We start from the raw sequence: 12,638 nt of genomic DNA, 5'->3' as shown, positions 1-12,638 counted from the left end.
CCTGGGAAGTAGAACTTCAGCATTCACTTTCAGACAATCAATGAAGTAAAATTTATTATTTAGTTAATAATTCATCTATCTGCACACACCATATCTAAATTCAGTTTAAGGTAGTACACAGGGCCATATGTCCAAAGATAAATTGGTGCATATTTTTCCTAATGTAAGCCCTATTTGTGACAGATGTAACACAGAAGTGGCTACTCTAACTCATATGTTTTGGTCCTATGTAAGTTTAAATAATTTTTGGAGGGAAGTGTTTGGAATATTATCTAAAGTTATAGATATGGATGTTCAACCTAATCCATTTACAACAATCTTTGGGATTATTCCAGAGGAAGCAAGCAAAGTGTCTGCTTCCGCCCAACATGTGATAGCTTTTGCAACTGGCTAGAAGAGCTATTTTGCTACACTGGAAAGAATCTAACTCACCCACTGTTTTCTATTGGCTCTCCTCCATTATGTCATTTCTAAGCTTGGAGAAAATTAGAAGCCGGACATTTGATACATCCTTTAATTTAGAACAAATCTGGCAACCCTTTATTCAATATTTTCACATAATGTGATTTATTTTAATTTATTTATTTTTCTTTATTCTCTTTGGGGAAAATCCTTATCCATGAAGGTTTGGAGATTACTGGAAGGATGTGTTTTTTCCCTCTCTCTTTTTTCTAATTTTATCCTCAATTAGACTGCCCAATCTTTATTTTTCTTTCCTTTTTTTCTTTCTCTTTTTTTTGTTTCAGTTTAGTTAGTGGGTTTTTTTTCCTTTATCAATAAAATTTCCAATCTTTTTTTATGATTGCTATGAGGAGTTGTAGTTTTTTTTACCATTGTATATATAACAGCGTAATATTTTACCTATTTGATTTTGACATTATATACTTACTGTTTTTATTTTTGCTGTTTATATGTCTTTTATATTATCTACTTGCTAAATTCTTTTTCTGATTTGTGTATTCTTTATTTGAAAATCAATAAAAAAGATTGAAAAATGAAATGAAAGAAATGATCTTTCAAAGATCATTGGACTCTGCATGGTGCCAGAGGACTAGAAAATTGCAAATGTCACCCATTCTTTAAGAAAGGAGGAAGGCAGCAAAAGGGAAGTTATAGACCAGTCAGCCTGACCTCAGTGATTGGGAAGATGTTGGAGTCAATTGTTAAGGGTAAGGTTATGGAGTGCTTAGTGATACAGGGCAATGTCAGCAAGGTTTCCTTAAGGGAAGATCCTGCCTGACGAACCTTTTGAAATTCTTTGAGGAGCTTGCAAATAGGATAGATAAAGGGGGTGTTGTATATTTGGACTTTCAGAAGACTTTGACAAGGTGCCACACATGAAGCTGCTTACCAAGTTAAAGCCCGTGGTATTACAGGAAAGTTACTGACATGGTTTGTGTATTGGCTGATTGGTAGGAGGCAGCGAGTGGGGATAAAAGGATCCTTTTCTGGTTGGCTGCCAGTGAGTAGTGGTGTTACACAGGGGTCAGTGTTGGGACCACTTTTTATGCCATATATGTGATTTAGATGATGGAATAGATGGCTTTATTGCCAAGTTTTCAGATGACATGAAAATTGGTGGAGGGGCAGGTAATGTTGAGGAAACAGGTAGGCTGCAGAAGGACTTAGACAGATTAGGAGAATGGGCAAGAAAGTGGCAAATGAAATACAATGTTGGAAAATGTTGGTCGTGCAGAAATAAATGTGCAGACTATTTTCTAAATGGAGGGAAAATTCAATGATCTAAGGTGCAAAGGTACTTGGGATTCCTTGTGCAGAACCCTAAAGGTTAACTTGCAGGTTGAGTCGGTGTTGAGGAAGGTAAACACCATGTTAGCATTCATTTCAAGAGGTGTAGAATACAAGAGCAGGGATATGATGCTGAAGCTTTATAAAGCACTGGTGAGGCCTCACCTTGAGTATTCTGAACATTTTTGGGGTCCTCATGAAAGAAAATATATACTGGCATTGGAGAGAGCTCAGAGGAAGTTCACAAGGATGATTCCAGGAATGAAAGAGTTATCATACAGGAATGTTTGATAGCTTTCGGTCTGTACTTGCTGAGATTCAGAAGGATGGGGTGGGAGGGAATCTCATTGAAATCTTTCAAATGTTGAAAGGCCCAGATGGAGTAGATGCAGAAAGGATTTTTCCCATGGTAGAGGAGTCAAAGACAGGAGGGCACAGCTTCAGTATAGAAGGGTGTCCATTTCAAACAGAAATGCGGAGGAAGTTCAATAACCAGATGATGGTGAATTTTGAGTATGTTACCACAAGCAGCTGTGGAGGCCAGGTCATTGGGGGCATTTAAAACAGAGCTTGATAGGTTCTTAATTGGACATGACATCATAGGTTATGGGGAGAAGACGACAGGGAGAGTGGGGCTGAGGAGGGGGAGAAAGGATCAACCATGATTGATTGGCGGAACAGACTCGATGGGAGAAATGGCCTAATTCTACTCCTATATGTTATGGTCTAATAGTCGAAAAATACCTTTCCTGTGGTACATTGTGTTAAATTATCACCTTAAACATTGAAGAGGTGAGTTTGGACAATGAGCTGAGATGGAGTGTTGCAGAATCGTCACCGATGGAGTTCTAATGCCTTTCCAGTTCGCTCAAGTGTGAGGTTGGATCACTTTGGGCACCAACAGGAGAAGTTGGCACTCTGGCAGAGAAGTTTTGATGCTTGTTCAACTGGCTTAGGTGCAAGATTGGATCACTCTGGGCATTGAAATGAGAAGTTGGGACTCTGGCAGTGTAATTTCAATGCCTGTTCAACTGTCTTGGGTGTGAGATTGGATTGTCTGGGCGCCAAGTTGATCTGAAGAGCTTGAGAGTGGCTTTGGGCTGGGCGACTGAATCTGGGCTCCAATCGAGGCACTGGGTGGCATGGTCTAGGCTCTGTTCCTGGATCCTCATGCGAGGTATGATACACTGTCTAAACGCCTGCTCAGATTGGAGGTGAGAGCTGATTTCATTCGCTCTCTGCAGTTGTCACCCCTCTCTCCAAGGCGTAGAGCCTTTTGATGTTCTGTCGTTGGGCCAATTGAAACACCAGCCCAGATAGACCGAAAAGACAGGGTGCTGGTTAGGACGAGAGCCGATTTCACATTCTCTGCGATGGTCATCTGTATGGCACTGAGACTATGAAGACCTCTCTGGTTGCTGTGCTCTGTGTACGCTAGTATAATGAATTGCTAAGCGAGGCTTTGGGCCTACTTCAGGGGTCAGATCGGAGAACTCATTTTTGGTTTGGAAAGCTGTTTGTTCGCTTCAATTGTTTGCATGATTAGTAATTTTTCCCCTGCACTTCGAGGGTTAGTCTTTTATTTTTTTCCTTTAAATTGGGATATTTTGGTAAGCAGACAAATATCAAGGTTGTTTAATTTATACATTCTTTGATAATAAATGTACCTGAATCTTGAATATATGCACTTTGGTAGTGTTCAATATAGAAGGGACACATGGAATTCAAGGTGTGTTTGGAAACTGATTCCAAAGTGGCTTGACAATTGGAGGTAGAGGGTTGTAGTTAAGTGGTGTCCTTGTGACTGGAAGCCTGTAACCGGTGGTTTATATCAAGGTACTAGGACCTTTATTGCTTATCATATATGTGAATGACTTGGATGAGAATGTAGGTGGACTAATTAGTGAGGTTGTGGCAACAGTAAAATTGGTGGAGTGGTAGATAATGTTGAGTGTTGTGAAACAAAGCAGAAAGATATAAATCAGCTGGAAAGTTTTGTGGAACAACGGCAGAAAGAATTTAATTGTGAATGTGAGATTATTGACTTTACAATGTCAAAGGCTGGCAGGGTAATGCAGTAAATGCTCAGAGCATCTGGAATGTTGATGTCCTTTGAGTTGTATATTGATAGCTCCCTGGAAGTGACAACGGAAGTGAATGGGATATAGGCAAAGGTATTCCGTGTGTAGGTTGAGACATTGTGTATAAAAGTTTGGATGTTATGGTGTAATTCTGCAAAGCACTGATGAGACCACTATTGGAATACAGTTTTGATCAGTCCACACTGGGAATACAGTTTTGATTACTGCACCACATAAACAATGTGGTGGCATAAGAAAGAGTGCAGAAGTGATTCAACATGGTGTTGCTGAGAGCAAGAGTTTCACTTATACGGAGAGTTGGAAAAGTCTGGTTTTACTCTCAGTGCAATGTAGGAGGGATGGTTCTATAGTGGCTTATGAAGCAATAAATGGCATAGGTAAGGTGGTTAGAGTCTTTTTTCTAAGGAGTGGGGGTAAGGGACATAGGTTGAATGTGAGTAGGGGGAAATTGAAAGGAGCCCTGAGTGCAAGGTTCCCACAAGATGTGTGAAAAGTTGTATGAAATGAGCTCCCAGAGGCAAATACAATGACATTGCAAAAGCATTTGGACAGGTGCTTGGAAAGGAAAGGAGTCATGGAACATGGGTCTATATCAGGCAAGCAGGACAAGAATAGTTGGACATCATTCAATCTATTCTCTAACTTACTGAATTGGATGAAAATTGGGTCTCAAATCAGAAACAACCTTAACACATTTTCTAAACATGGATGATTTGAAAGTATGCACTTCTTCATCAGTTAAACCAATTAATTCAAATAGTATAACTATTTCCAAAATATATAAACATGAACTTTGGACTAGATTAATGCAGAACATTGAACATAAAGAAAGGAGTAACAGAGTTAACAGAATACAAGACAGAGCAGCAGGATATGATACAACTAATGGATGAATATGAAACGTATGTATCTGGGATATCAACAAGTAAAGAAAATAGATCATAGTATGATAAAGGGAAATCTTTTGACAGAATTTACTTCAAGGCTTAAGAAAATCTGCCAGAATTCAATAGCAAAAATATAACAAAGGCAGTAAACACTGTCACTATACCTATATTAATGTGTTCTTTTGGCATAATATCTTGGTCCAAAACCAATCTGGAAAATTTATAAGGAAATAAAAGAACTGAAATGGAAAATTGCTGAAAACATTATGTACACTTGAATACACTTAGATTAACACTACTGAGGACAGAAGGAGGAAGAGTAATAACAAACATTAAAAATCTACACAAACGGTCAAATAAAACTTCTAAGGACATATTTTCATCAACGAAAACAGGATTCAGCACTCCAGATGAGTATATACAATTCTGATAAGAAGTACACACCACCAAACTTAAATGAAAGCCACAACCCAGAAAAATGAAGACATTGTCGCTTCTGAAGAAAATGTTTTCCAGTGGAAGAGCATGCCCCTCCATGGAAGACATCCCCATGATCTGAGCAGACTAGATGTTGGCAAGGAAGCATCAAATGCCTGGCTCAGAGTTGGAAACCTCTTCCCAGAAACAGAAGGATACTTTGTGGCAATACAGGACCAGGTGGTTAACACAAAAAATATGAAAAATACATAATAAAAGACCAACAAATTCAAGATGATAAACGTAGAAAATGCTGAGAAATAAAAGGGTTGCTCACAAACAGAAGGGTTGTGTGTGGTGGTAATAATCTTCTGAGGTGTGTCTATTTCAATGCAAGGAGTATTGTGGGGAAGGCTGTTGAGCTGAGGGTGTGGATTGACACATGGAGTTATGACATTGTAGCCATTAGTGAATCTTGGCTACAGGAGGGGCAGGACTGGCAGCTTAATGTTCTGGGGTTCCAATGTTTCAGACGTGTTGGGGCAGAGGGATGAAGGGTGGGGGGGGTGGTGGTGGCATTGCTATTCAGGGAAAATGTTACAGCAGTGCTCAGGCAGGACAGATTAGAGGACATACGGGTGGAGCTGAGAAACAGGAAAGGTATGACCACATTAATGGGGCTGTATTTAGACCACCAATAGTCAGCAAGAATTGGAAGAGCAAATCTGCAGAGAGATAGCAGAGAACTGCAAGAAACAAAGTTGTGATAGTAGGGGATTTTAATTTTCCATGTATTGATTGGGACTCCCTTACTGTTAAAGGTCTAGATGGGTTAGAGTTTGTAAAATGTGTTCAGGAAAGTTTTCTAAATCAATATATAGAGGTACCGACTAGAAAGGATGCAATATTAGATCTCCTATTAGGAAACGAGTTAGGACAGGTGACAGAACTGTGTGCAGGGGAACACTTTGGTTCCAGTGATCATAACACCATTAGTTTCAAATTGATCATGGATAAAGCTAGATCTGGTCCTTGGGTTGAGGTTCTAAACTGGAAAAAGGCCAATTTTGAAGAAATTAGAAAGGATCTAAAAAGCATGGATTGGGACAGGTTGTTCTATGGCAAGGATGTTGTTGGTAAATGGGAGGCCTTCAAAGGAGAAATTTTGAGAGTGCAGAGTTTGTCTGTTCCTTTCAGATTAAAGGCAAACTGAATAAGGATAAGGAACAACACACACAAAATGGAGATGGGAGCACAAGAGGGAGATGGAGAACAGGCAGAGTGATGGGCAGAGAGAGAGAAAAAAACAAACAACTAAATATGTCGTGGATGGGGTAAGAAGGGGAGGAGATATGTCTATCCATGGCCTCCTCGACTGTCAAGATGAAGCCACACTCAGGTTGGAGGAACAACACCTTATATACCGGCTGGGTAGCCTCCAACCTGATGGCATGAACATTGACCTCTCTAACTTCCGTTAATGCCCCTTCTCCCCTTCTTACCCCATCCCCGACATATTTAGTTGTTGGTTTTTTTCTCTCTCTCTGCCCATCACTCTGCCTGTTCTCCATCTCCTTCTGGTGCTCCCCTCCCCCTCTCTTTTTCCCTAGGCCTCCCATCCCATGATCTTTTCCCTTCTCCAGCTCTGTATCACTTTTGCCAAACACCTTTCCAGCTCTTAGCTTCTTCCCACCCCCTCCGGTCTTCTCCTATCATTTCACATTTTTCCCTCCCCCTCCTACTTTCAAATCTCTTAGTATCTTTCCTTTCAGTTAGGCCTGATGAAGGGTCTCGACCCGAAACGTCGACAGTGCTTCTCCCTATAGATGCTGCATGCAATAATGAGTGCAGAGAAGGTTTACAAGGACGTTGCCGAGACTTGAGAAACTGAGTTACAGAGAAAGGTTGAATAAGTTAGGACTTTATTCCCTGGAGCATAGAAGAATGAGGGGAGACTTGATGGAGGTATATAAAATTATGATGGGTATAGACAGAGTGAATGCAAGCAGGCTTTTTCCACTGAGGTTAATGGAGAGAAAAAACAGAGGTCATGGGTTAAGGGTGAAGGGGGAAAAGTTTAAAGGGAACATCAGGGTGGCTTCTTCACACAGAGAGTGGTGGGAGTGTGGAATGAGCTGCCAGGTGAAGTGGTAAATACAGGCTGACTTTTAACATTTAAGAAACTTGGACAGGTACATGGATAAGAGGTGTATGGAGCAATATGGGCCGGGTGCAGGTCAGTGGGACTGGGCAGAAAAATGATTCGGCACAGCCAAGAAGGGCCAAAAGGCCTATTTCTGTGCTGTAATGTTCTACGGTTATATGGTTCTGAAAACCAGAAACAATCCAACACATTACTGGATCCTGTTGCAGTTTAACTCTGTCAGGTTACTTACAGAGGCACAATCAAATGACAAACATCATACATCAAAATCTTGCTTTAAAATTTAAATTCATTAATGAAATAACACCTTACAATAAATACAAGCCTGATCCAGTTTTAGAGTAAGAATACTATAGTTTATATTATGGCCGACCAGTTTTTACAGATAGGATAAGCATCTGGATATGACAATATACGATAAACAAGCAATAGATTTAGCCATTCCAAACACACATAACTTACAGGTATCAATAATTGAAAAATATGACCAGAAATATGCTGAATTAAAAGAGGAAATTGAAAGACTTTGGTACATAGACAGGGTATACATTGTCCCAATAGTAATATCTACAACTGGTGTCACCCCTAAGTCACTATACAATAGCATTAAACAATTAGGGCTACGCAACAATATCTATGTAAATCTTCAGAAAACTTAATGAACTCTACTAGAATAGATCAAAAGTTCGTAGTAATTGAGGCATGAGTATGATTGGCTGTGTCTATACCTCAGGATTTTGCAGCTTGAACTGAGAAAATAACAATGAATTATACCTTGCCACACCTATCTGTGGATGATGTGAAATCATATGGTCCTTCATCAGTAAAGGTAAAACAATTAATTCAAATAGTACAACTATTTTTGAAAGATATAAGCATGAACTTTGGACCAGATAAGTGAAGAACATTAAACATAAAGGAAGGTGCAATAGAACTAATAGAATGCAAAACAGAGCAGCAGGATATAACAGATGAATATGAAACATATACGTATCTGAGATTTCAACAAAGAAAGAAAATAGATCATAGTGTGATAAAGGGAAAACTTTTGCCAGAATTTACTTATAAGCTTAAGAAAATCAGTCAAATAGAGCTCAATGGTAAAAATATCACAAAGGCAATCAACACTTTTTATTCTCATATTAAAGTATTATGTTGGTATAATATCTTGGTCGGACACCAATCTGGAAAAATTTCAAAGAAAAGTATGAACTGAAAACACTATGTACATTCAAATGCACGTTGATTGACACTACCTAAGACAGAAGGAGGAAGGACATTAAAACATCAAAAATTAAAATTTTCCACAACAGTCAGATAAGACTTCCAAGGATATACTTTCATCAATTACAACAGGATTCAGCACTTCAGGTGAGCATATGCAGTTCTGTTAAGAAGTGTACACTAAACTTAAATGAAAGCACAACCCCGAAAAACGCAGAAATTTTCACTACAGAAGATTAAGTTAGCCAATGGAAGAGCATGACTGTCCATGGAAGATATCCCTATGATCTGAGCAGGCTAGACATTGACAAGGAAATGTTGAACGCCTGGCTCAGAGTTCAAGACCTCATCCCAGAAACAGAGGTGTTCCTTGTGGCAATACAGGACCAGGTGGTTAACAAACAAAAAATTATCAAAAATGCATATTAAAAGACCAACAAATTCTAGATGATAAATGTAGAAAACTAGAAACACTCCAACACATTACAGGATCCTGTAGTGGTTTAACTCAATCTGATTATTTACACAGGCACAAACATAATTGACAAATGTCATTCACCAAGATCTTACTTTAAAATACAAACTCGTATAAGAAGCCTGATCCAGTTTTGGAGTCAGAGACCTACAAAGTATATTATGACTGATCTATTATTATAGAAAGGACAATCCATAATAACTGCCCAGATATAATACTACAGGATAAACGAGCAAGAACAACTTACTTACCAAACACATATAACATACCGGAGTCAATAAGTGAAAAACACCAGAAATATGTTGAAATATGAGGAAATTAAAAGACCTTGGAATATGAACAAGGTATACATTGTCCTGATAGTAATATCTACAACTGGTATCATTCCAAAGTCACTACACAATAGCATTAAAGAATTAGGGCAACACAGAAATATTATGTATATCTCCAGAAATCCACAATACTAAGCACCACTAGAATAGTCTGAAAGTTCCTAGCAATTGACAAATGAATGTGCTTGGCTATGTCTGCACCTCAGGTTTTACTAGCTTGAGCTGAGAAAAAAATAAAAGTATAATAATAATAAATAAATATATAAGCAATTAATATTGAGAATATGGGATGAACAGTCCTTGAAAGTGAACCTACAGGGTGTGGGAACAGTTCAATGACTTGCTAACCTTGAGTGAGAGGTTGGTGTAGCACCACTCAGCCAGATTTTCAATCTCCCTCCTGTTTGCTGATTTGATCAACAAAAGTGGTGTCATCAGCAAACTTAAACATGGCATTGGAGTTGTGCTTACCCTCACAGTCAGAAGTATAAAATGAGTAGAGCAGGGGGCTGAGCACACAGCCTTGTGGTGCATCTGTGTCAATGGAGATTGTGGAGGAGATGTTGCCAATCGAAACTGACTGGGGTCTGCACATGAGGAAATAAAGGATTTAATTGCACAGGAGGTAATGAGGCTTAGGTCCTGAAGCTTATTCATTATTTTGACAGAATGATAATATTGAATGCCAAGCCTATGTCTATGAAGTGCATCCTAATGTATCTAGATGTTCCAGGGTTGAGTGAAGAGGCAATGAGATAGCATCTGCTGTTAAACATGAGAAAATCTGCAGATGCTAGAAATCCGAGCAACACACAAAATGCTGGAGGAACTCAGCAGGTCAGGCAGAGTCTATGGAGAAAAGGACAATTAACATTTTGGGCCAAACCCGTTCAGCAAGACTGAAGAAAAAAAGCTGAGTAGATTTAAAAGGTTGGAGGAAGGGAAGAGAGAAACACAAGGTGATAGGTGAAACCTGAATGGGGAGAGATGAAGTAAAGAGCTGGGGAGTTGATTGGTGAAAGAGATACAGGGGGCTGGAGAAGGGGAAATCTGATAGAAGAGGACAGAAGGCCGTGGAAGAAAGAAAATAGGGGAGAAGCACCAGAGGGAGATGATGGGTGGGCAAGTAGATAAGGTGAGAGCGGGAAAAGGAGATATGGAATGGTGAAGGGAGGTATGTTACCAGAAGTTGGAGAAATCAATGTTCATGCCATCAGGTTACAGGCTACCCAGCATTTCAAAGAGTACTTCTCCAAAACATACGTTTATGATTATAATTGTTTTCTTTCCTTTAGTCAATAGAATGTAATAAGAAAACTGCGAGCTTTTGTGAGTGTAAGACCAAGAGACATTCTAAACTCGCCTATAGGAGAAGTAAGCAGATAGATGCCTGTCAGTATGATGAGGGAATGATTTTATTGTGTGCTGAAACTGGACAGTTTTAACATGAGATTTCTGCTGTTCATACAGGCAATCTATACATTTCAGAAGGCTTCAATTCTCAGCATGCTGCCTGAGGAGGAAGTTAAAAAACTGAATGAGAATGTGGAAGAACTCTTCAGGTGAGTGATGGTGTGACCTCAGATGGGATTAGATGTTTTTCCACACTGGAACTTGTTAAGAGAAGTGGTTGATGGAAATCATAAAAAAACTGTGTTGATGCTGGAGTTCTGAAATAAAAACAAAGTGCAGAAAACTCAGGCAGTATCAATGAAAAGAGAAATAGAATTAAATTATTTAGTGATACAGTGCTGAGTACACCCTCATCCTTCTAAATTCCAGCGAGTACAGACCCAGAGCTATCAATCGTTCCTTGCACGATAACTCTTTCATTCCCAGAATTATCATTGTGAACCTCCTCTGCCCTCTCCAATGCCACACGCATCTTTTCTTAGATGAGCAGCCCAAAACTGTTTACAGTATTTGGGATGAGGCCTCACCAGTGCCTTATAAAGCCCCAGCGTCCCTGCTCTCGTATTCCAGATCTCTTGAAAAGAATGGTAACATTGCATTTGCCTTCCTCACCACCGACTCTACCTGCAAGTTAACCTTTAGGCTGTTCTGCACAAGTCCCTTTGTATCTCAGATTTTTGAATTTTCTCCCTGTTTAGAAAATAGTCTACAGATTTCTTTCTACTACAAATGCGCATGACCATGCATTTTCCAACGTTGTATTTCATTTACTAATCTCTTGCCCATTCTCCTAACTTGTCTAAATCCTTCTGTAGTTTACCTGCTTACTCAACACTATCTGCCCTTCCACCAATCTTTGTGTCGTCTGCAAACTAGGCAACAAAGCCCTCTATTCCGTCATCTAAATAATTCATATTCAGCATAAAAAGAAGTGGTCCCAACACTCTGTGGAACACCACTAGTCACTGGCAGCCAACCAGAAAAGAATCCTTTTATTCCTTCACACTGCCTCCTACCAATCAGCAAGTATTCTAACCACGCCAGTAACTTTCTTGTAATGACACGGGCTTTTAACTTGGTAAGCAGCCTCAAGTGTGGCACCTTGTCAAAGTTAAAATATACAACATCCATTTGATAGTACCTCCTTAACTGGAAGTATATACCGGGAATATGTGGAAAGCGGCCAGTGAATGAGTGGAGCTTTGAGGTTTTGACTTGAGAGGTTCTGGCAATTTTGGCAGTTGGACTGTGCAATCAAGTCAATCAAGATTTGAATAGCTCATCAGAAAGCCGTTGATTAGACATTCAAGATTTGAATAGCTCAGACTCAGCAGAAAGCAGCTGATTGGGCAATCGAGGTCAGGTGACCAAGCAGTTTGAAAAGCTCAAACAAATAAATAGAGGGGTAGCTCAACTAGAGCGGCCTGTGGAAAGTGGCCAGTAAATGAGTGGAGCTTTGAGGCTTTGATGAGAAGAGGCAGAGGACGAGCTTGTTCCCAGTTAGTCTTTACAGTGCCTCCTGAGACAGTGATGTGCCTCTCCTCCGAGATGTGGCAGTCTTTGGGGAACTCCCCTCTCCCGCAGAGTCACATCTGCCATAAGTGCTTGCGGCTGGGCAATCTGGAAGACTGTGTGAGGAATCTGGAGCTGCAGCTGGATGACCTTCGACTCATAAGGGAGAACGAGGCAGTCATAGATGAGAGCTACAGGGAGGTAGTCACACCTAAGCTGCTGGAAACAGGTTGTTGGGTGACAGTCAGAGGGGGGAAAGCGAAGGTGAGTAGACAGGTGGGGCAGACACCCCTGTAACCATTCCCCTGAATAAAAAGTTTACTGTCCTGGATACTGTTGGCGGGGACGACCGACCAGGTGTGA

General features: G+C 40.0%; 1 protein-coding gene across 4 annotated transcripts in view; it reads left to right on the top strand.

Annotated features, from left to right (window-relative positions):
- LOC132394244 (tetratricopeptide repeat protein 39B) overlaps nucleotides 1–12,638 on the top strand; it is a 411,030-nt gene that overhangs the window by 271,099 nt on the left and 127,293 nt on the right. For all 4 annotated transcript variants that reach the window (XM_059970126.1, XM_059970127.1, XM_059970128.1 and 1 more), the window contains one exon: nucleotides 10,821–10,912. In XM_059970126.1, coding sequence (XP_059826109.1) covers nucleotides 10,821–10,912 — 92 coding nt within the window. The remainder of the gene's footprint in view (nucleotides 1–10,820; nucleotides 10,913–12,638) is intronic.

The sequence above is a fragment of the Hypanus sabinus genome, chromosome 5, assembly GCF_030144855.1.
Source record: "Hypanus sabinus isolate sHypSab1 chromosome 5, sHypSab1.hap1, whole genome shotgun sequence".
Taxonomy (NCBI): domain Eukaryota; kingdom Metazoa; phylum Chordata; class Chondrichthyes; order Myliobatiformes; family Dasyatidae; genus Hypanus; species Hypanus sabinus.
Note: the sequence above shows the minus strand (reverse complement) of the source record. Positions and strands in the feature narration are given on the sequence as shown.